Source organism: Plectropomus leopardus, chromosome 17, assembly GCF_008729295.1.
Source record: "Plectropomus leopardus isolate mb chromosome 17, YSFRI_Pleo_2.0, whole genome shotgun sequence".
Classification (NCBI taxonomy): Eukaryota; Metazoa; Chordata; class Actinopteri; order Perciformes; family Serranidae; genus Plectropomus; species Plectropomus leopardus.
This window is the reverse complement of record NC_056479.1, coordinates 20,752,324-20,777,014: the sequence shown is the minus strand read 5'-3', so window position 1 is coordinate 20,777,014 and position 24,691 is coordinate 20,752,324. Positions and strand designations below refer to the sequence as shown.

Here is a 24,691-nt window from a genome sequence, read left to right as displayed (position 1 = left end):
GTGAAACCAACAGACTATATTAAGATGTACAACAGGACAGCTCCCCAAAAGTGAAGCCAAAACATCTTGATTGCCTCCTGGTGGCTGGCTGTTGTGCAGAAAATAAACCCAGCCACCTCCATATTAGTGTTTGGGACACGGGCCAAACAAAAAATCTAACGTGCATGTCAAATACAGTTTTCCCAAATATAGTTTCTGTCATTTTAGGTGGTTCTTATCACGTTGATATTTTTTCAAGTTTTCATTTTTCTGATAAGTTTGGTTTTAATTAGTTAGTTGATGCTATAAAACTGGGCTTTGACAGCTGTGTGCACCGAACTGTGCATTCCCTATCAATGACGTTGCTTGCGCTCAGTCAGACAAACGGTCTCACCAGTGCAAGATGGCAGCAGCCGTATTTGCGATATTTGGGCTTCCTTTTTGTACAGTGAGGTTAAACATATAGTGTAACCAAGAGTCAAACTATTTTTCATGTGATGTTACATATGCACTTTCGTTACAACCAAGTAGCTTTGTTGCCCAAACCTAACTGCGACTGTTTAAAAACAATAACTACATTGTACAGCTGTGCGTCACATAACAATGCCAAAAGTTGCCCGGTGCATAACCACTCACTATGAAATGCAGAGGGGTGCGACAAAGCATCAGTATTTGTTGACCCAGGAATGAGAGCAGGTTGCACACACACTAAAACTACTATCCAGGCATAGTATTTTATTCTCATAGAGTTTTATGAAGCCTAAAGTATCAAATTGCATCCAAACAAAAGGCAACATGAACACATACGCCATCATTTCAAATGCCAACCAGCTACTAACTGTCAAAAGGCTAAACTGTCAAAATCATTTTCAAGAAAGAAAAATCTGCTGACGTGATATTGCGGTTAGATTATTGCAAGAGATTGTATCACAACACAATAGTGTGTTGCTGCATACAGATGTGTGGCAGATGGTGCAGCAAGAAATTTGTATGTCACGGTTCAAGGAGCCATGAATCCCTGCTGGAGACTGGACTTTATCAGAAATGGCACCTCACACACATTTGCCATCTTCTGCCAGCAGCATTCAGAAAGTGTGGCTACTCTCACCTTTATCTTCCACCGCAAAGATTTTCACGTCTGCTTTTGGATCAAAGTGTTGTTTGTATGTGTGATTCTGTGTGTGCATGTGCGTGGGTGCAGACATATTGAAAGTACTCACTGTGTACTCTGACCGTATTTCCAGCAAGGGCCATCAGTGTAATGGACAGAAATGGGAGGTGCGCGATGGGGACAGACAAGCAGAGGGGAACAAAGGAATGAAACGGTGCGAGAGAGATAAGAAGAGAAAAAAACAATTTAGTTCAAAATGGAAAAAGGACCATTAAGCCTCAGCAATAGCACTTTAGTCTCATCGAAAGCACGGAGTGAGGAGCCCATTTTGTCTTATTTGTATTTGTCACATGTATTTGTCACATGGACATACTGTATGTGCAGAAGGGCTGCATGTATCTGTATCTGTGTGGCTGCTACCATGTTGTTTTAATGCTGCAGTTCTTCAAGTTATTAAAAGTACAACATAACCACGAGGCAAAATGATTTCCTCAGGCTGATGGTAGTTTATTTCCTGTCAGGTTTGTTTTGTGGCATTTAAAGCTGTTGTTCAAATATGGCTGGCAGACTGTAACGATGACACTTTAAATGAAAACTTGAGAGAAATCCTTCGACACAACATATTTTAAACATCCTTCTGGCACATCAAGAAATACTGACTCCGTCTTTTTGTCAAGTTTGTTGTGAAATCTTCAAATCTGAAAGACGGCATCCTGGCAGTGGCAGATGATTAAAGAAATTAAAAATTAAAAAATCACTTTAAGTGTCAAGTGTATTCAGTGAGCCACAATAACTGAAATATGCCTTTGAAAAGCTGCTAATAACAGGCACAGTCATGTCTTATGTAACACATCGCAAACTTTTCATCCCCATCACCAGAAAAAATGTTGGCATTATATGTTTCTGAAAAACATGGATACGTTACATTTGCATGTTATTTTGCAGCGGATACGTTGAAACTTTATGTTTCAACAACACTGGGGTTTGTGTGTGTGCAGCCTGTCTGGATGACATGCCATCAACTATTCTCTCCACATCCTGATGACAAAGTCAGCTTATATATTATGTCACATTAGAGACATGAATATGATACAAATGAAACTTGCAAATGTAACTTATTTGTTGTTGCAAAAATGTAAAATGCCAACATTTTATCCAGGAAACTGGACTTGGCTTTTGCCACTGAGAAAAGCACAAGTATTAAACAAAACTGCAAATAAGAAATTAGTATTATCATGTGCAGGGTTTATGTCAGACTCAAGTTGCTGCTGTACTCTGAGGTTAAAGTGTCCTTTAACCTTGTACCAGCAAATGATTGAGAATAACATGTTTTATTGTCAGACACCACATAAAATCAAACAGCACATTGAGGATGTTTTACACTTCATGTTTAGCCTTACACTTTACTGTTTATCTTTCACTTAAACCTGACTGTCCTCCCCATCACCTTAACCGTCTCATTTGACCTTTGTCTCTCTGTCCCTCCCTCCCATGTACTCATTGTATATTGAGGCCATATCCCTTTGCCCTCCCAATGATCCCAAATAATGACTGCCAGCAGGGGAACGGCCATGTTTGGACAGGGCTGCAGAAAATGGGAGTTGTGTTTGTGTGTGTACATTTCTCTGGGAAAAATCAGCAGCGAGAAGTGCTATTAGGGTGAGAGATCTTCATTAAAAGAGACAGCAGCTGTCTATATATAGTCTATATATATAGTCTATATATATAGTGACCTTTGTCTCTCTGTCCCTCCCTCCCATGTACTCATTGTATATTGAAACACTGTATACTGTATTTTTCTTTAAAACAAAAGCTTGTTTGTGTTTTATACAGTAGGCATTTTCAGACCGCAAGAACTTTTTAATAGTTCTTAAAACACTGTTTTGAGGGATGTTTTAACTCCTATTTTAGCGCAGGTACTCTCCAGGTACAAGAGCAACTATGAGTGACTTAAGCGTACATTTATTGGTCAGGCATGAACGTTAAAGGGCCAAATGTAGCTAATGTGGCACCGACAACTGTCATTTAAAAAAGCCGTTGGTTGGATTACAGTACGTCGCTGCGACGTTCCTGTTGGCAGTACAATGAACATTGTAAAATATCAGATGATATTGGCTTTAAAATGAAAATATCTGAACTAGCCAACATACTGACTTCTGCTGATATCACAAAGTGATATACGTGTATCTTTTTTTATTGACAAAGTCAACATGTCCCTATGTTAAAGTATTTTTTCTTATTATGCACACTGTATTTTTTGTCTCTGTCTGCTGGTGGGCCATCATTATAAGAGTATGCATAATATGATGTTAATTCCATGACAATGAGAGACTTGATGATCACTAAAATAAGTTGAGGATAAAAGGAAATACATCAATGTCGGTATCAGCAAAATGAGTTCTTATATATTGGCATAGAGTATCAACAAAAAATCCAATATTGTGCAATCCTGGTTTTGAGTGTACACTGTAGATAAAGCACAAGTTTGTGTAATGAAAGCGTTACCTGTGATCGTGTACGGGTAATAGTTCCAGCCTTCTCTGTGACATAGAAAATTTTAGGAACCACTGCTCTAGCCCAGCTGGGCAGCTTGCTGAAACACAGAGAAAGAAGAGGGAATGGGTTTGTAAACTGAAGGAAAAGAAGAAATGTTAGCGGACTGATGAGCCAAATAGCTTGTGTTTCTGTAAAGTCAAAGTATCCCCCTCTTAAAGTTACTCCACTCTTTTCCTTAGCCCCATTGCCCCAAAAAAGCAATGACAAGCATCCAGCTGTGTGGAGCCGTAACGGAGGCCATACAAGGCAGCCATGATGGCCTCTGGGGAAGTTGATTACACTGATTACATGCTCCACCCTGCAGTGGCGTTTCACTGAAACTTGCAGAAAGGGACACGGAGGGCGGAAAGTATAGGGAACTAGCTAAGACTCAGCACAAATTGATTCTAAATGCAGACAGTTGCAGCCAAGCAGCCCAGCGTTTTATTGGAGCATCCAATCAAAATGCAAATGAATACTGAGGAAGGGCAACAACAGGGGCAAACCTTGCTCAGCTGGAGGGAGATTGTCAAGTCAAAGATTTTTAGAAATGCCCATATTCACAGGTGAAAAGAGCAGATTTTAAAAAACAACTTTGATACCTTTAACAACTTAACAGTCAGTCCTGATTAGTAAGTGAGGAAAAATGATGCGGACATCCATCACAAACTTCACTGCAGCCCAGTCGTTCCACAATTCTGCAATCAAGCGCACCAAACAGCACCATAATTAGACGCAAAGTTATCATTAAGCTGTACTGGATTTCACTTTCAGGGTGATTCCCTTTTAAGGCAGAAATTGATTATTTTAATTCGCACATTATCACCCTCTTCCCTTCTTATTATATGTCTTGAAGCTGTAATTGGATGTGGAGATTATACTCTGGACAGATCACTGGGACATGAGACAGTGGCTTCCCACTGGTCTCTACTTCAACGGACTGTCAAACAGCCACAGGAGGGTGCAGACATAGCAGACTGGTCACATGTCCTCACACTGCCTTAACTACATGTGACACACACACACACACACACACACACACACACACACACACACCACACAGGCTGTAGCTATAACTGGTAACAGGTGGTTTGTGGGTGGAGAGAGGCAGGCGCGGCGTCCGATAGTGACTGCTCAAATTATCCATCACTTGCAGGGACCTCATCTCTTTCTGCCCACACACACACACACACAACACAACACACACACACACACACACAAAACCTTCCTGTCGTCTGAGTTTGTCATTGACACTTCACGTGTCCCAGAGGCCCACTTACTTTTCACTTCTGACCACAAAACCTCTCTCCTCTCTGCCTCTCACTTTGTTTTTCTCCATGTTGGCTCTTTTCAACTCTGTCTCATTGTCCTACTTTTGGGACTGAGTAGCCCAGTGTTTGTGACAGAATTTGATTTGGATCATTGCAGACTTTATCTTAATTGGTCATATCACAATTGTACAATGTTAAAAGAACTATAGATGAGTGAAGAAAATTGTGAAAGAGCACCCAAAGGTCTATTATCGTAAGGAACTATAGATGAGTGCTCTATAGTCATATAATACACTATTTAGTTAGCATTTTATGTCATAAGGCGGGTTTTTTGGAAAATGTTTTTATGCTGGCACGAGGTGATATTTCAGGTGATTCCAAAAAGTCTTTTGCAAAACTGCAATGGAAACATTTTTTTTTTTTTTTTTGCTTTTATAGGTCACATGATGCTATGGTTACGCACTTGTTGATATAAACTGGCTCCCTCAGGCATGATGCAGCAGGCGCTACAAGAGGTGTTACTGCATCGCATAACTCTTCAAAAATTGAGCGGATCATGTGGAAGTTTTGAATATACAATTCCTCTCTGAAATCGTGGACTATCACCTCACCGAAATCCCTCGTATGTTGCCGCTCCCACGTTCATGGAATGTTAGCACAACAGCAGAAGTTGAATAACATCAGTCAATGGAAACGCAGTGATCTCAATTTAGTTTTATCGACATTTCAAAAATATCTCTTAATTTTTGTAATGGAAACCTGCCTATAGTTTATTCTTCTAATTTTACGCTACATACCCGTGCATTACTACAAACAAACATTACTGTTTTTTTCTGATAGCATAGCCTAGTCACTGCCGTCCGCCTGACAGAAGCCCCTTTTACACTGCCCATTTACGGCGGGAATGTCATGCTGTTCTTCCACTTTGCCGTTCGTGCACAGAGGTATCTTGCCTTTAAGCCAGCAGCAGAGGTAGTAAAAGCATCGAATTGTCATCTGTGTTAAAGACCAGCACCACGAATGGGACGTTCTGATGACGTGTTATGTGTGCAACCAACCACTGGGAGATTGAAATGGCAAGATAGATAGGTAATTATGACAGGAAGAGAAAATAAATACTCCCCAAGCCTATGTTACACTAGAGGCCAATGCTGTTGCATTACATGTCACGCCCCTCACCCCTCTTTTGCTCTCTGGACACCAGCATGCTAGCTAAAGGCACACACTGGAGTGGCTTGTTGCTGCTGTTGTTTAGATCTTTGTGTAAAGAAAGCAAAGGCGGTGTAATAAGTGGACTTTATAGTGGCCTTTCTGCACAATCTCTGTGTAAAAGAGCACACACAGCCAGACCAGCTACCACAGCAATGAACAGAGAAGCTGGAATTACAACACACACACACACACACACACACACACACACACACACACACACACACACACACACACACACACACACAGGTGTTAACGCTCTGAATGTTGTATATAGCTCCTTTCCATGTTGCAGTTTTCTCAAAGTTTTAAAATTCTTCTCCATTCGGTTTGTTTACTTCTCATCCTTTGCAATCTTTACAGATTTAATAAAGGAAATCAATAATGTGCTGAGCCTGGGTCTTCACCTGGATTCACCTCATTACTGTTCGCAATAAAAAGCCTGACTGTCTGTATTGTGTTATGTACAAATGTACTGTAATGTTTTTTTCTGCTTTGATGCTGCACAAAAGACAAAAATGCAGAATTACAGACTGCATACTACAGCTCATTCTGTTGTGATTTACATAACAGAAAATCAAATACTTAATTTCACGCCTATCAAGTTTAACAAGGACCAGGACCAGCTCTGAGCCATAAGAAAGGCTGAGATGAAAAGAGACACCTTATTACATTGTTCCTTTGCTAATTCCATTAAACACAACAGCAATGCTTCATGAAGCTTGCAAAGACTTTTATCTAAAATTAGTATATGTTATTACCATCATGTCTTTTATGTGCTTATGCTATTTATTTGAATAAAGCAGCCTACAGGTGCTGACAAGAACGTATCATTAGACATTTAAACGGAGGCAGTGACAACTACGCAGTGAAAAACATGTCACATCATCTTTTCGTTGTCAAATCTCTCCTGCCAGCTTTATCAGCAGCGGCCTAATGAACAGCCTAATGAAATATTAAAGGAATATTAAGTCTTCAGCTGAAGATGTAGGCCTCTGTTTTTGGGGTTAGTGGGGCATAATGTAAAACATACGTTAACACTTTGTAGATTTATAATTGTATTAACAATTATGTTACGTGGGAAGAAAAAGACACTCACTTGTTGAGGTAGATTCGTTTCTCAGTGAACTGTCCCGATCCGTGCTCAGGGTCCTCATACGGCTCGTTCTGCACCACCTCCACTCCCTCCCCACGTTCACTCTGTTCATGACTGTGTTTACTGATCATATAGAGCTGGCCAATCCGGTACTGAAAGACAGACAGGACACAAACAAACAGAGAAGCTTCATATTAAATTGTTTTATTAGATCTAGTGAGACAATTAAGGTAGGAGGACGAGGTCATCCTGACATTGTTATAGCAACAAACTGTGAGCACAATTCTGAGCCTGTTTATAATACCTGGTATTAACATGCACCTCGATGATCCAAACACAAGCTGACAGCCGAGTTGCATCAACCGTTCACACCTGTGTCTATCATGTGTCTCCAGCTGACCACTTGTGTTCGGATTTTGTTACTGTCTACGTTACTTATGCTAGAAGATCAAAAGGCCCCGTGCGCGGTTATTGCGCAGGGCCCTTTGACCTTCACTCAGTCAGTACAGACGGAGATATCGCTGTCAGCATAATCCAACACGTCTCCTTCCATAGGGCAAAACGATGGATGGTTACACAACTAGTCTTAAAATGGGCAGGTTCTAGAGACCCCCAGGAATGAGTCCAAGAACCTGTAAATTAATTTGCATTTCAGCACTTCTTGTTCCATCATCTCAAAGTCAATGAGTTTTTTGAATGGGTATTTGGTTAGATTCCTGAAATTAAGTCTGTGGTTAAACACCAGCTTTCACGTTTTGTTCTACGACACAAAATATGTCAGTAAATGCCCCACTCTTGAACTTTGAAGCTTTATTGCATGTTTAAAAAGGTGGTTGCTTTCATGCTGCTAAATGAGAGACAGACTACAGAACGTCATACAGTGCTGCGTACAACACGGATTCATAGCCTTCATGTGGTGGCGATGTTAAATTATGCGACTGTGGTGTAGTTCATTCATAGCCTATAACCCACTTTTTACTTTACTTAGATCCAAAAAGTGGTGTTCAGTTGTGACGATAATCTAACTTATAAGCATTATAAACATTTGTTTGCCACAGCTTATATCCAAATAATAATCCAAAATCAATCAAATCATTTTTGACAGGGGAACCAGGACAAAGCTAACTTCTGCGTCTGCATACAGATAAGAGTCATCCCTAGAGCAGTCAATAGAGCTGTCATCAAAACCACTGCGTAAGGGGCGGCCTCTAGCTCACCTGCTAGGGTGTGTGCTGCCATATGCCAAGGCCTTTCCAGCGGCCCAGGTTCAATTCCAGCCTGTGGCCCTTTGCTGCGTATCATTCCCCCTCTCTCCCAAAAAAAATAATCTTTAATAAAACCCACTGTGTCTTGCATTGATGATGTAGTCCTTTTGGGAGGCACATCAGGACCTGATAGTGTTTAAACAACAAAAGATAAGGGGTCAAATGCGCCCCAGACCACCTCAGGAAGTGGTTTGAGTGGTCAGATCGCGATGTGTCTTGGTGGTCATTTAGACTTGCGTTTAGCGCTGTGCGCATGTTAACACCAGGTGTAAACAGGCTCTCCGATGAAGCTACTTTGAATGGAAACAATATGCTCTTTGCTTAAAGTGCAACAGCTGACTCAACAGTATAATTTTATAGCAGTCATAAAAATAAACATGGAGGGGAAAATACCAGGATGACTACTATCACTGCGCGGCCCTGACACCCGGGGACAGTCGCCATAGTGAAAGAAAGCTAAAAGTATTATGAGCTGTCTGCAGCATAGTGACAAAGACCTCATTTCAGGTCAGGACCAAGCAGGACAACAATAGTAACAGCGGCCAGTGAGGGGACGCTGTCCCACGGCCCCCTGTGGCACATCAGTCAACACCCACATCTTTCACTCATCACTGACTGACCCACTTGGCCCTGTGACAATGTCACTTTTGGTCGCCCTGACAGGCTGGATTGGGGCGTCACACTGCAACTATTTTCCATACATTTGGAAAACGACAAGCGCTGGAGTGAGAGTGCTCCAGGACGGAGATTTCCGACTGCTTGTAGGCCTATTTCCGGGCCGGAGGAAAAATGATACGGCCCTGATGGTGACTTATGCCACTCTAGTGGAATGCCAAAGGGTCATGTAGGACTCAACTGTCACACACACAAACAGAGATCCAACCAAGGATAGCTGCGTTAAGCTAATGGAAAAAAAAGGGACAAGGACCGTCTGGGATGCTGACTTGTGACTCTACATCCAGCCACAAAAAGCAAGGAATGGAGGGAAGAGAAATGTGATAGTGAAGTGGAAAAAAGTAGAGCCATTGGGTACCAGTAAACAAGCTCTGGGTGTAACTTCTTATATCTCAATGCCAAATTTTTCCGTCTGCCAACCATGAGAGAAAAGGCAAAGGGCTGCGCCACAGTCCTCCCAGCTGAAATGTTGATGGCCGTGTGTTTCTGACTGAACAGCTGTTGGAGTCTGGCATGAATTTTCCGCCGCAATGACACAGTAACAGGCAAGGCATAATGGAAGAGGATCCTCTGGTTAGTCACACATCGAGCACACGACAGACACACAAAGCACAGTGACAGTGGATCTGTCAGAAAGAGTGATTTGCACATACAGAACAACAAGAAGGAATAAAAGGGGATTCATCTCTACTCGATTCAGTATCACTCACATTAGTTATTTCCAGAAGCAGCAGGCAGCTTGTTTAAGTACAATACGTTTGTAAAATAGACTGTACACTACCTGCCCAGCGTCAGACAGCAGACAGACAGACACAGTGGAGCGTTTAGAGCTAAAGAGCCAGATATTTCCCTCAGGAGTTGGTGGACACCAAAACAAAACAAATCAAGAATGAATGCAAAAGCGACTCTAAATGAATACTAATGTTGCTCCATGTCTATTGGATGTGTGGATTGTTGCACACTTTTTAAAAAAGTTTCTTTTGTTGATCCATATATGTATTACTGTGACTAAGTATTCACTCCACTAAATTTGTGTCTATTTTTCGTCATCATCAACGAAAAACAAGCACTCAGAATCATCAACTGTTCATCAAACTCATTTATTTCAACCATTGTTTCTCTAATTAGGCATAATCAGTATTTATTAAATTGACCAACTACAGATGCCTCTATTTGTATGCAGTTCTCTGAACAGGATCCTTCCTCATATTTTCATGATCAGTATTTCCACAATATAACTCTACAATAATTCTACTATGATCACAGGCCTCCTTTTTGGTGAACAAAATTCCAATTTGACATAATTCACAGAGTATACTGATATATAAAAACTAATTTGGCTGAGAAACGATACTGATGTCAACTTTTTCCCACCTAATGTTAGTGTAATTTTAATTTTAATGTTATTATTATCATGATGGCCCATCAGCAAATGGAAACACAGAATATAAAATGCTTTTCAGTGTTTGTAATACTCATTCATTGTGCAAAAAAAGAAAAATACCTAAAATTAGTGTTGATGTTTTATACATGTTCATGTTGTAAATACATTTAAAACCAAACCAAAACAAAACAAAACAAAAAAACAGTTTGTCATGCCAGCAGAAATCAGCATGTTGGCTAATTCTTATATTTCATTTTAAAGCCAATATCTGACAATATCAATGGCTTGCTAATAGTATTGTGCGTCCGTAGATTAGATTCTGGTGGTCAAAGGTCAAGGTCTTTGTGACTCACAAAACATGTTTTTGGTCACGAGTCAAGAATCTATAAGCTATTTATTAACATGAATGTTTAATAAAAAAGGATTTTAAAAAAATCATACAAAATGTATATCCAAAAGGTCAAAGATCAGCTTTACATCATAATGTTGCTGGACATTACTGAACGTCGTATCTCAGGAAGAGAAGGGAAGACGTTCGGTCAGATACTGCATTGGTGACTAATCTTGGGTGCCCACCTTAAAACTGTAGTGACGGCAGCTTGAGTGTTTGCGGATGCAAATATGAATTCATGCAGGTTTAAGCAAAAATAAAAATCTAGTCTGGGCCTGCAGGATGGTCATGTTGGATTGAATGACAATATAATCAATGTTACCCCTTTAAAACTATGATATTATTTGTATATGAGGTGATGTACAATGGCCTAGAAAATATACGTCAATTACATATTGTGTAAACAGCATCGACAGACAGGAACAACATTCACAAAATGAGTTTGTGATTTGTTTACAATATTTTATTCACATTTTCTAATTAGCTACAGCATTATGGTATCATTTGTTGAAAATTTCATCTGTATTTAAGATGTAAGTGTCATTAGGGTGAAAGAGTTGGAGAGTGAGAGTTTATGACATTCAGACAGCTAGAAGAAGAAGGATGAGGTTGTCGCACAGATCAGTAATTAAAGTTGTTTGGGCAAAACAAAGATGAGAGGCAGCTGAACAGCACACATAAATCTGCCTGCTAGATGAGAAGCAGCGTGGCAAAATACTCACTCGAGAGGACCTCTGAGTACCACTCTGATGGCTAGCAAAAGCGTATTTACATTAAGCACCATCTTTTATGTTTCCCGCGGCTCATTCAGGGCTCAGACATATTGTGTAATCACGCCAGCTGTTATGATGTTCTTGCTACCTTTCATTGTACCCTGCCCCCGTCTGCAATCCACCTGATGGCCACTGCTGATTAATGCGAGCTAGTTTTTTATTGTTGTCTTTGGAAATCTTGTTCTAATGAGTAGCAGGGAGAAGAGGCCCTCGCGCAGGTAAGAGTGGTCATGAATAATCTCTTATTATCTTTTTCTATTTCTCTCCAAAGACAGTAGGGCCATTGGACAGGATCAAGGGAGGACAGCAACATGAAGAGATGCTCCATGGTTTGATAGTAATGGATTACATGTACTTGGAACTGCATAGTAAGAATACAAATATAAGTATTATCAGCCTGGTTTACATTTTTAAAAAATGTGTAATGAAAAGTTAATGATAATTACACTGTTAAGGATTACTTGATTTTATTTTTTTGAATGCGACTTTAAAATATGGTTTATATGCTCTTCTCCGCCTGTTGCCCCCACGACCCGGCCCCAGATAAGCCATAGAAAATGGATGGATGGATGGAATATGGTTGGTCATTTTGAAATTTTCTTCTTTTTAACATTACCAATGCAGTAATGTACGGTTGGTCGGTGGCCCTAGATGTCAAACTATGGCAATGTACCCCTCCAGCGTCAGTTTTGGATGCTCAAGGACAGCGTGTCAATTTGCCCTTAACACAGTGCATGTAGCATTGTGTCTTCAAAAAACATTTTGTATGTATTTGACAAGTTGGTAGTGAGACTGGGTTGCTCTCATAAATGTGTGGACCTGGTGAGAGAAAATACAAAACGGTGTTAAGTTGAAATGTAAGGTTGAAACAGCTTTCATTCTTGGCAATATTGCCATCAATCTGACAAAAATGTGAATGTTGAGGAATACACACATAGTGCAGCTGTAGGCAGTATAGTTTTTGTAAAGGTAATTTGATTTGACCAACTATTGAAAAGGGTTTGACAAAAATGGACCCAGCCACATAAATGTTTACGTTTTTGTGGATGGGTCCATTTTGGGAACAGTGTATTTGCTTCCACCTGTCATTCAATTTATCTACACACTCGATTTTCTCTTTTTCCTTCTTAATTTCTTCTTTTTTTTAATTTCACCTTACCTCTATGCTTCTGCCTTATTTCAATATTTTTTACTGGGACCTCCTCTTGTCACTCTCTGCCACCAAAATATACAATTACACCATTATGTTGTATCTGTTAAAGCCACATTCAGTTTGATCACTTTCATCACTAGGTCCTCTGTTGTCCTCAGTATCATTATACATGCAGCTACTCTTAGTGCCTGTTGTTACAGTTTAAGGACAAAAAAAAAAATTTTGCCCATTTTTCAGAGACAGGATAAGGAGACTTACAAAGCATAACAAAACCAAAAAACACATTTTGATTTTTTTTTCCAATCTTTTTGTGACACTGTGTATCAACAAATGCATATAAAGCTGGAACAAACTTGGAAAGGGTGGAGGAAGAGGCGTTCAAGACACGCTGATTGCAAGTACAACATGCAACTGAGCCACCGTGGCTTCATATGCATATATAAAAAGTAAAGTACGATTTAATGATGAAAGCACTGAGCCAATACTGTGAACAATTTGTGTCTCTTTCTGCCTTTCTGCTTCTCTGCTCTAACACAACAGCAGGTGGCGGGGAACTGTGGTCATTGTGCGACAGCCAAGGAGTGTGTTAGTGTGAGTGTAAGATAAGAATCCTGACAGAGCACAGACACACAAAATCACACACACATACTTCCGCACATGAGACAATACTGGGCGTAATGCTAACATGTAATTAAAATTCAACCACAGACAGTAATTACTGCTTTGAGCTCTCAGTATTCTCGACTGAGCTCCTGATGAGATACATAGCCACTGCGTTTTTAAGTCCATTTTCAGTCCATAAGTGTGTGTGTGTGTGTGTGTGTGTGTGTGTGTGTGTGTGTGTGTGTGTGTGTGAACGAGAGAGAATGGAAGAGAGATCTGTATCTGTGTCTATCTGCATAGGCAGATCATCCTAAATCTAATGCAGTACTGGCACAAAAAAGAATTCAATAAAGTAATCGTTCAGGTATAGTCACAATTATTGGCCCAGTCCATTTATATGTTAAGTGCTCTGTTCCTTAGCAACAAAGCCATATCTTTGAGGAGTCCATCCATATTGTTTTTTATCTCCTCTCCCCATATGGTTGATGAATTATTCTTACAACAGAGGGCGTAGAGAGATACATAAACAGTCTGCCTCTTACAGCACATCCACAGAAACTGTGGCCAAATGAAAAATCTCCAAAATGTCAATATTTGTTTATGTTGGCAAAGGTTGATCCTAATTTATCAAACCATATTCTGACACATTCCAAAATTTGGACAACAAATGTTTAGCCAGAACATGATCTTTTATAAACCATAACCAAACAATTGTTGTGCCTAAACCTAACCACCTATTAGCCACAGCATTGTTGAATATTAAAATTTCAATATATCCACTACATAATAACTTGCAGATGTAATGTATCGGTGGTCTGCAGAAACGTTCAATGCCACAACTTGAAACGAATAATATGACAGCAGCAAATGAATCTCTCAAAATCATTCACCTTGTGAGCTTAAATCAAGTCATTTCCACTCACATATTGTAGCGATGTTACTTACATGCATGTATCAGTACATAATGGACCGACACACAAAAAAATTACACTCAAAGGTATACTGCAAGATGCAATCCAACCATAATCACTACAATCTAGCTCTTACTGGATAAGAGCATCAGTTGACATATAGCACAAGGGCCTGCGTGTGTACAGCACACGTCTAGAAATTCAGCTGCAACAAACTGACTGATGAAGCGCACAACACATTGTCCAGGTCATGTGGAGAAAAAAACAACAAAATCATTCACACAGTATTATGCCTTCAGGCACTGTGAGAAAGCAACATCCATACATTTCTTCATCTTACAGACTTGATGAAACCAAACAGCGTCATGTAAACAGAAAACTGCAACATATCGTACAGATCGTAGAACTTCATTAAAAACACCACCAGGAGGCCAGCTGGTGACTGAAGTGAAAGTGCATGTGAGGGTAGAGCCTGTGAGAAAGAGAAGGAGTGAAAAAAAAGAGAGCTATGTGTGCATCACATATGGTATGATCTCAAAAACAGTAGATCTGGCTGTAAACACCACGTGTAGAAAATGGACCAAAAACATTATTCATTAAAGCAACAGTAAGAAATAGTGGTAAGAGAATTTGAAAATACACAATGTCAAAACAGTAATACGGAGACCATATCTGTCAGTACTTTACTTTCATTTAATCTGTGTTTTTGCACATTTTCAGATATTGAAACAAACAAAATGGAGCAGTACCACTGAAAACTATTGAGGCAGTGTAGCGTAGTTCAAGTGAAATATAAGACTATAAGACATGACAAAGAAATTTAAATAACAGTGGAACAGAATTCTCTGTCCACATGTTGGGATCATAGACTGTATATAAAGATGGAGGACATGACAGCCCCCCCAAAGTGAGGTTATTCAGTCTCGATCGCCCCCTGGTGTCTGACTGCAGTACAGGTCGTAAGACCCGCCCCTCCATGTTAGTGTATGGTCACAGGCTGAATTAAAAAGTCGAAGTACACACCAAATAAATTTTTCCCAAAGATGGTTTCTGTCACTGAAGGTAGTTCTCATCACCCTGGTGTTTGTTCAAGTGTTTGTTTTCATGATAAGTTTGGTTTTAATGAGTTATTAAATTATGCAAAAGGGGGCTTTTCTGCCATGACTGACAGCTGTGACGGCCAATCCGTGAGCTGCTCACTATTGGTCAGATAGGTGTCTGGGCAGGGAACTCCCCCAATGCAGATATCCTTACTGCGCAGATGCAGGTCTCCCAATGACATCACCATCACAAGACGTCAACGCTCGTGTCTGTGATATTTTAACCTCGCTTCAGCATAGCGAGGGTAAGTGGGGGCGCGTCGTCCATCTTTATTTACAGTCTATGGTTGAGATACATATAACAGTCACACAGACCTCTGCTGTTTGTAACGGTGTCTTTGTTTGAATGTACAATTAAGCAATGTCCTCCACCATCATTTGTTGTAAGAAACTTTTGACTGACTTGTAGCGCCATATATTGGCTACATCTATGCCATCATAAAGAACACATTGAGTACGAGGACAGTAACATTTACGTTTGAAATTGTACTATTTTCGAATGTAAAGTGAGTATAAATGAGCCACAACTGATACTATGTCCTCCAAATATATATGAAATCAATTCAATCAAACATGAAATCAATTTCCTTTGATTTTTCTCGTCTCTCACCCTCATCACTACACGCCTAAGCTGCGTATTTTCTCCCAGCCCAATTCTATCCTTAAATCAGATGACGTTACCACACTTTGTAAAAATTCTTTTGGTCTCAAGCTCTAAAACTGTAACTTTTTTTTCCCACAAGGACTAAAGTACAAAACACACATTGCTGTTTCAGCAGAAAATGTAGGCATGCTGGTGAGAGCGAGTATGACTGACTGCAATTGCTCCATTCTTGCTCATTCAGCAGATTGTGAAGGTGAGCGTTAACTCCCTGTAATGGTTTGATAAATTCACATGCTATAGCAGTGTTGTGGTCACATAGGCAGTGTGGGAGGATGCCAAATGGCTGAACGCTGCTGTACGGCGTGCCAGTGCCATGCGTCGCCATTCCTAAGAACTCAGTCAATCAGTGTAGCAGCCAAGAGCGATGGAGCGTGACAGGTCTGAGAGCAAGATAACCAAGTGTCAGTGTCTTCAGGAGGAACACAGGGTTCAGATTTTACCAAAGCACGCCTTTTGCATTTTGAATAGTCCTTGCTTGTTCCCTTAAGTCAACCTAAACTGAAAGATATTTGCTGTTTTCATGATGCAAACTACGTTTTGTAATATTGGGAAAAAAAATCCTCATACACTCCATGCAGAGGCAATCATGTGTCCTTGTCAGTGTAAAACATGGATAGAATAGACCACAGCAAATAGTTTAATCATTTTTTTGTCCTTCTTTAAGAGAAAATTGAAGGTCAGAGTGGAAAATGGTAATTTATATTACAGCATCATAAATTTCCCCAGCAGCAGACCTGCATGCATTCCCTGATATATTTTACACTTTATAACCATCGGTTGTTTGATGCTTTCAGTGTCTGCTTGCACCTCACTACAATGGAGATAAATGGAATTTAACACTTTAAAAACATCCTGTGGCCAGTGTTTACATAGTTCTGTTTGAGGAGACCTAAACCATAATAGATAGCTAGATCATTCATTCTTTTAGCAGCAGAAAGGTTAGACTTTTGTCTTCCTCATCATTACATCATGACCTTTCATTACTTTACCTGCAAACATGGCATTTCGCTGACATATGCCAGTTTTTCCCAGTAATGGCCACCAGATCACTGTTTGCATGATCCTATCGATTTAAAATAAAAACCGTTCTAAACATTCATTCTACAGCAAAGCTAAAAAAGAAAGCTGAAATTTCCGTCTTCAGCTTCATCAGGTTGTACGCTGGTGATGACATCACTGCGCTGTTACCTGCGGTGCAAAAAATTCACAGTGACGCCAGAGGAATGAATGATGAATCCATCAAACCCCTTTGCACAGTGCTCATAAAAATGAGCATATCTCAAAACCTATATAATGTACATAGTTCAAATAACATCTGGAGTGTGAAGAAATGTTTAATGTTTCTACACATAAAAACCCTTTGGATCAATATGTCTTGTGTTTTTAGTTTGCAAAATCTGATTAAAAAATGTCAATTTTTTTTAATAACACATTTTGTATACTTATCACAAGAATTTAGAGGTATGGAGCATTTGAAGATACTCACATCACAATGAGCAATGTAGGCAAAGGTGGACCATTTCTATTGCAGAGTTCAAAGGGTTAATTTTTTTATAAAGAGCAAATAATAAAAAAATAAAATGTAGTGTCCAACTGCTATCATGAAAGGAATGAAGTGGAAATGAAAACACCCTTGACTTGCCAGGAGCAGAAGACCGCATTACATAAACTATGTCAAAGACATGTGAAGGGGCATAATTTATTAATAGTGATCGTTGAAGGTGGGAGAGAGCGCTCTCCTGCCGTGCTTCCCTTTCTGCCCCTTTCTCGCTCTCTTCCTCCCCACCCATCTTTTCATCCTGCATCTCTGCAGTGTCTGAGGTCACTGAACCAAATATTATATAATGTCAAGATCACTCACTACGGATCACTCCCTTACGCATCATTTTTACTCCCTGCCTGGCAGCACACTGGGTGGCCTCCTGAAATGATGTGTATATGGATGCAGGAGAGAGGACGGGTGAGGAAAGGACTGTCAAAGAGAGGTAATAAGAGAGCAAAAAGGGGGCAGTGCAGCAGCAGAAACATGTTCAGGAAACTGACAGACTGCTGAGCTATTGCATAACAGGACTTGATTGAGGGCAGCCGTTTCTCTCTTGCCCTCCCCAGTCCTCCTGTTCCTCTTCCCATTTATATGATGCTTGTCACTTTCGCCTTTAACCTTTTCTCTGCCGAGTTTCCTTTGCTTTGCATTTCTAACTCTTATGCTCTTCCCAGTTTTTCTCAATTCCCTCTCTGTCTTTGCCTCTTGTCTCCACGAGTCAGGTTTGAGAGCATTGTTACATCAGCCGTTCTTCTGCTGCCGAAGTGACTAAAAGCTTTGCATCTCTTTTACCAGAAAATTACTCCGTATTTCACACCCTGCAGTAATACCTGCAACAGGATGTCAGACATAACTTTGGGCCTATATTGGACTGGCAGTGACAGCAGTTTATAATCATTTTGTTAAGTTTTTAAGGACTTAATACAAGGTAAATACCTACATAAAAGACAATGAAATGTTACTGGATCATGGTCTTTGTGTGTGTGCTTATGTGCAGTTTAAGTCATGTCTAATTTTTTTCCCACGCCTTTTTCTAACTTCTGCTTGCTGCTGAAATTGTTATTCATGTTTAAGCATTCATATGTGTTGCTTGTCATCTAACTAAGGATGTTAATAATTAAAAAAAACTTTGACTGATTAAACTATCAGTTAATATTAAAGCTGTCAAATGATTCATTTGATTTTCGCTATTAATAGCAGATTTTCAAGTCATTTGTGATTAATCACATTTTTAAATCACGCTTTTAATCATTTTTAATCATCCATCATTTTGTATTTCAAAACAGTTTTGAAGTTCAATTGACGAGGTAAAGCAATTACGTCTTGATTAGTAACCAAATGACACCAAATCAACCAGGACTGAAATTTGCCACTTTAAACTTGCGTGTCCAAAAACCAGCAGGAAAAGCAAATGCCTTTTTTTTTTTTTAAGTGTTTGTCGTTTGATGTTGGACTGCCGACACACTGTGATGCAGGTTCAGTTAATTTACTGAGATCCTAAAGTGCAGGGAGTGTTACTGATGAGTAGAGCCTGGTAGATGGGATCGATTTTTGTGTGATGTGAGAAAAGGATGAGATTCTCACATCCCAGAAACTCTGAAGCCTCTGAGGTTACACACTGTGAAAAAACACTCAGAGAGAGGGACACAAGTAGAGATAAAGAAAAAGCGAGTCACAACTTGAATGAATAAATGCTGCCAAAACAATTGGGGTCACCTAATTTCCTCATCCAAGTCATACAGGTACAGTACACACAAAAAAGCAGATTTTTGGGACTGTAACAATGTTCAGGCTACTGCAACATGATGTTGTGAGTCAACTCATAGATCAAATAGTGCAATCAGACTGAGAAAAAATGTAAATACAATTTTTACTTTGTCTTCCAGACTCTGTTTACTCTCACTCCCTGCAGATATGAGCTCAAAGTCAGTAAAAAGCAGGAGCAGGGAGAGATCAGTCTGCGGAGAACAAAGGAGAAGCAAAGCCCACAAAGGCCACAGGTGGATTCTGAGGCATGATGCACACAGCAATGCTGATTTTTGATTGATGTCATTTGTGTCACAAACGCAAGATGCATGTCGGGGCACACACACAAACAGTGCGGTTCAGCTCATTTTGGAGCTGCACTGATACGGAACCAACGGCAATTCAAGAATAACATACTCTAACAGCAATATACAGTATTTTTAGTGAAATATTCTTGAGCTTTAAGCGAGAAGCAGGTGATTTTTTTTCTAAGGCCTCATACATTTGGTTGATAAACAACTCTCCCTCCATGTTACATAAGCCCTTTGTCCTTTCTGTTCCACTCTGGAGTGTTTTGGTACAACTTGAATTTCAGGTTGCTCGGGGAAAACCATCTCATTTATTATGCATAAAGACAGCACAGTGTGCTTCATACAGCCCTGCTGAGAGGAAGGAAAAAGTGAGCATGAAAAGTAGAGCGAGGAAAGAGAGAGAAAAGGATTGACCACAAGTGTTATATCAGCCTCTCCATCTCCTTTATACTTCTTGTGTCTTGTTAAAGCCTACTGTGATTTGGAAAATTTGTGAAACCCCACTGTTGATGAGAATGGACAAGAAGGTGCTCAGCATAGACAAGGAAGCGAAGCCTGTTAAAAAAACCCAGACAATTGGCATTATGATTATCAGAAAGATAGGTCTGATTAGCTTGTGTGTCAGGAAATGACTTTGGTTCCTGCAGTCTATGAAATGTGTCACTGATATAAAGAGAGTCCCCACATAATACTAGGCCATCTCTGCAGTAGAAAGATGCAAATACTTTTGAAATTGGTGCGGCATGACCAGAGAAAACAAAGAAAAAGGATGCTTTTGCACAAGAAGTAGAAAACCTTCATCTACCAGAATGCATTACGCCTCCCAAGACTCTCCCACTTCTGGTTGACGTAATGTGGACTGATCCCTGTGAAACAATAGCAGCCAGCAATCTTATATAAAAGTCAATCGGTGAGCTGAAACAATGTTTCTGATAACATCTGGGCCTTTGTCTTCACTGCTCAGGAAGCAGTGTGGTTTTATGGCACCCATTTCATGTTCACAAACTCTCGCTAGCTAAACGGGGCATTTAAATATCTTTCTGGAAACATTTAAGGAGATAAATAAGCAGTGCAGTGAATCTTGATTTATATTTGATCAGCACCGCCTAGTTTTACTGTTTGATTGGATTTTGGTCCAAGTTTGAGAGGGAGAGAGAGAGACATAATTCACACCACTTGAAGGGATTTCTCCACAGGGCAGAACAGATATCTAGCCACTGGTTAGATGGAGAGAAGTTTAGCATGGATCATCTACACATACAACCCACAATGTTTTGATTCAAAGCTGGTTAAAAATCAGCATATCCCTGTAATTCATGGCACAGACTAACAGCAGTGTGCAGAACTGGAACTATTGCATTTCACTCTGCTTAGACTAAGAAGGTATTGTACCATTTGTTATGCCAATAACCAAGGATTTATGGTTGGGCAACAACACTTAAGCCAAGGTTAATTATTTTTCCTCATTGTGTTTATTACACTTTATTCAAACTGTGGGGAAGCTAATTAGCTTCTGTAATGGAGTTAAATTAGTACATTTAGTACTCAGATTTTTGTTGACCAAACAGGGATACAGTTTGAATTGACAGCAAAAAGCACACTCTTCAAGGGATTTTGCAGTTTCAGAGTTGTATAACTCATAACCAGTCAGAAGGCAGTGCTGTAATTTTCCACAGCACCTGCAGTACAGAGCAGCTCAAAAGTAGATTGGACGAAGAAGCTGCTGCAGAAACAGCAGCAATAATGTACAAGACTGCATTCAGTGTTACTGTGTGCTTTAGACAAAACTTCTTTCTTACAGTAACAATCTATCAGAACTATTCGGATTTAATGATCATTCCTTGACTTATGGTTCCATTTTTTAAGGGTAAGCTCTACATTTTGTTTTTGACACAGCAATAGGCTGAAGGCCCTACAGTGCTGTAGTGTTAGTGGTGTATCCTACATCGTTGGACATTGTCAGCCCTTGCTTTTTTTTAGGGCAATTCAGCATGTTAAGTCAGTGTCATAGATGGCGAAGCTCAATGGTAAATGAGATCACTGATTGGCAGTTCAGCTCAGCTCACGAGAAAAGAGGGTCAAGACAGTCTTCCGACGGTCTGTTGAAATTCATCTTAAAGGGGACATGAATGTCAACAAAACTTAACAGTAATCCAGCCAAAAGTTATCAAGAAATTAACTGTAAACCACAAATGTCAACTTCATGTTGGCTCTAGATGAAAGAACAGGAGATCACTAAAGTCATTAGTATTTATCCTCTATGCACCACAACTGTCCAAAAGTTGTGGGGATATTTAAACAAACACCAAACTTGTGGACCATTGAGCCAACCGAACAATTTGAAAAATGTCATTTAACACCACTTAATTTATACAAATAGATTTTACCAAATGTTTTATTTTATGATTGTGTTCATACAGTTGAAAAGGCTGACATGACTGTACATTATGATATACTTTAAGTTTATATGGATGCATACAATCCACTTCCACAGCACTCACACAATCTCTTTTTCATCAAAGTTTACTATCCAACTACAGCACATGCTAAGGTGAACACGTCTTTATCTTAGCAAGTTGCTTCAGCTGCAGGGGGGTCTTCCATGGGAACCAAAACTCTTCCTGGTAAAAATGAGAATAAGAACAATAATTTATCGCTCAAATATAATAAAATTACAACTAAAAATACTATAATAAATCTTTCATCTGAAGTCTTCACCTTGGCAGAGAGTGACCTGTGAGAGAGTGACGCCAGACTTTTTCTTGTAGTAGATGAATCCAGTGCTCATTAAGACAAAACCAAGTGCCAGCAATAATGTTCCGAAAACAATGTTAATCCGTTCTGATGCAGAAAGAGAGTGGTCTACAAAATTGAGAAAAAGGTTTTCTTTAATACATCTTCCCATGCATGTCATACATTTTCTTAGATAATGTTGCATTACAGTAGCACACTTACCCCAGACCTGAAGGATTGGTTCAGAGAGGCTGAGGTGTTCGACCATGCAGGTAATTTTTTCTCCTGCAGTAGGGGTGTGCACCAGGTAGGAATGAATCTGGTAATACCAGTCTCCATCAGGCATTGCTTCAGAAAAACTGGCAGCTGAGGTCACTTCCTGCCCGTTCCTCAACCATGTCATTCGAATGTGCTTTGGATAAAAGTTATAGGCACTGCAAACAAGCATGGGCGGGTGATTCACAGAATTCATCTTGATGATGGGGGCAGAGGTAAGACTGCCTAAAAACAAAAAAGTTAGCATTTTATAATTTCATGAAAACAACCATAACTCCTGCACACACAAACACACACATCGATACATGTGCATGCACATTAAGAGGTGGGATAGGTTAGCCTCATTGATATAGGGTGGAAAAACAATTGATATAACACACAAAAAACACAACAACAATTACAGCTTCGAAAATGATCATGAAGTTAAATAAACAGTTTTTACGAAAACTCAACATTACAACCGGCCTTTGAAATTTTTAGCTACGCAAAATCTACGTCAATTGTGGGGCACTAAACTGTAATTATGAATGCCACACTTTGAAAATTTGATTTTTCTTTACTTCTCCTACAGCTAAAATCGCAGATAATGATCTTGTGACAAACGACAGAATCTTAAACTTTATATATTACATTGTCAATGTGCATATTCACAACACACTGTTTTCTGAGTGCATTTGAAGTAGCATAATCAAATGAAAAAAATACTTACCTATCTGTTTAACAAGACCTATGTTATCTATGCACAGAACCTTCATTTCAAATGCTCTTCTTATGGCATACACTGGATTGGTGTTCAGAACTTTTGCCATTTCAATTGCAAAGGGTGTGTTTCCAGTCCAATTTCCCCTTGTGCTGTTGAACCGAATCAATACTTTGTTGTTGACACGATTCACAATGTCATACTCAACATGATCCAAGTCCGGACCTTTGAAGACACAACATGCAGAATATTGCAAGAAAACCTCCTCTGAAAAAACTGTAATAAAGGGAGAGAAAAGTGGTAATGTCAGACTTGTGACCATAATAATTCATAGAATTTAATAACTTTCACTAAATTATTAAAAAAGAAAAGTGATGCTACTCACCCAGACTGAGAGGAGAGAAAAACACACCTAAAAGAAAATTAAGAATATGCATGATTTTACATATATAGAAATGCACAAAGTAGAGCCTCCACGCAGTTCTCGTGAATTTATGTGTTCAAGGAAATTAATACTGTTGCACTGAAATGTCAACACACTGACAAAGAATGGCACCGCCCTTAACTAAATAGCTGCGTGAAAACCCCTGGTGTATGCACATGGCAACTACTGTCTAAACTATACTATCAAAATCCTAAATTCCTGGAAATAGTACAACAGCTGTGGGTTCGGGTAATCTTTTATCTACTAATAAAGGAAAACAATAAAAATGCTTACAAAAGACAATACATCAACAAACAGGGTCTGCTTTGAAACTTGGCTTGAAACTTACATTTTTATCTTGTGGTACTGGTGTTGCCAACAGGAACTGTTTTGAAAATTCTTTCTTGTTTCTGGGAAAATGCTTTTGGGAAACTCCAACACAGAACTCAAAGTAGCCGGTGAATAATAACTTAAATGCAAACAATGACCAAGTCCATTCACATTTTGTTGTTTTTGAATTTAATATTTAAAAAAAACAAAAGAACAACATCTTGTGAATAGGTTTTTTTGGGGCAGTGGATTCATCCGACCATGCACATGTTGATCATGTTACAATGTTTACACAACTAATTTTCATATTGTACTCAAATGGATAGAAAACAATGGCTGGTTGCGGTTTATTCCAGGATGTTATAACCACCACAACAATCTGACATATTTAATGCAAGCTGTCTAACCACAATAGTTTTTATGAGTGACACTTCCATTTCATACCAAGCGATCGATGAAAGTGTATTTTGCCTGAAAGACAAGGAATATATTTCTATATTTTATATCT

At 39.5% G+C, this 24,691-nt stretch overlaps 2 protein-coding genes across 2 annotated transcripts in view; both read right to left on the bottom strand.

Annotated features, from left to right (window-relative positions):
- The window catches only part of pitpnc1a (phosphatidylinositol transfer protein cytoplasmic 1a), a 60,244-nt gene that overhangs the window by 13,281 nt on the left and 22,272 nt on the right, over positions 1-24,691 (bottom strand). Inside the window, 4 exon segments of the mRNA XM_042504820.1 lie at positions 1,200-1,207; positions 3,596-3,625; positions 3,628-3,683; positions 7,205-7,353. Of these exon segments, the coding sequence (XP_042360754.1) occupies positions 1,200-1,207; positions 3,596-3,625; positions 3,628-3,683; positions 7,205-7,353 (243 nt within the window).
- On the bottom strand, positions 22,131-24,679 carry LOC121956551 (rano class II histocompatibility antigen, A beta chain-like). Its single transcript, XM_042504821.1, has 5 exons — positions 23,815-24,679; positions 23,439-23,705; positions 22,676-22,954; positions 22,439-22,582; positions 22,131-22,341 (listed from the first exon to the last, which is right to left on the bottom strand). The coding sequence occupies exons 1-5, from the start codon at positions 23,864-23,866 to the stop codon at positions 22,289-22,291; spliced, it is 795 nt and encodes a 264-aa protein (XP_042360755.1). The 5' UTR covers positions 23,867-24,679; the 3' UTR covers positions 22,131-22,288.

What these genes read in the sequence shown, in the direction of transcription:
- LOC121956551 (XM_042504821.1), bottom strand. Translation starts at nt 23,866, where the DNA reads ATGCATATTCTTAATTTTCTTTTAGGTGTGTTTTTCTCTCCTCTCAGT. An exon ending in TTTCTCTCCTCTCAGTCTGG is followed by an intron (nt 23,706 to 23,814) that starts GTGAGTAGCATC and finishes CCTTTATTACAG; the next exon opens with TTTTTTCAGAGGAGGTTTTC. An exon ending in ACCAATCCTTCAGGTCTGGG is followed by an intron (nt 22,583 to 22,675) that starts GTAAGTGTGCTA and finishes TCAATTTTGTAG; the next exon opens with ACCACTCTCTTTCTGCATCA.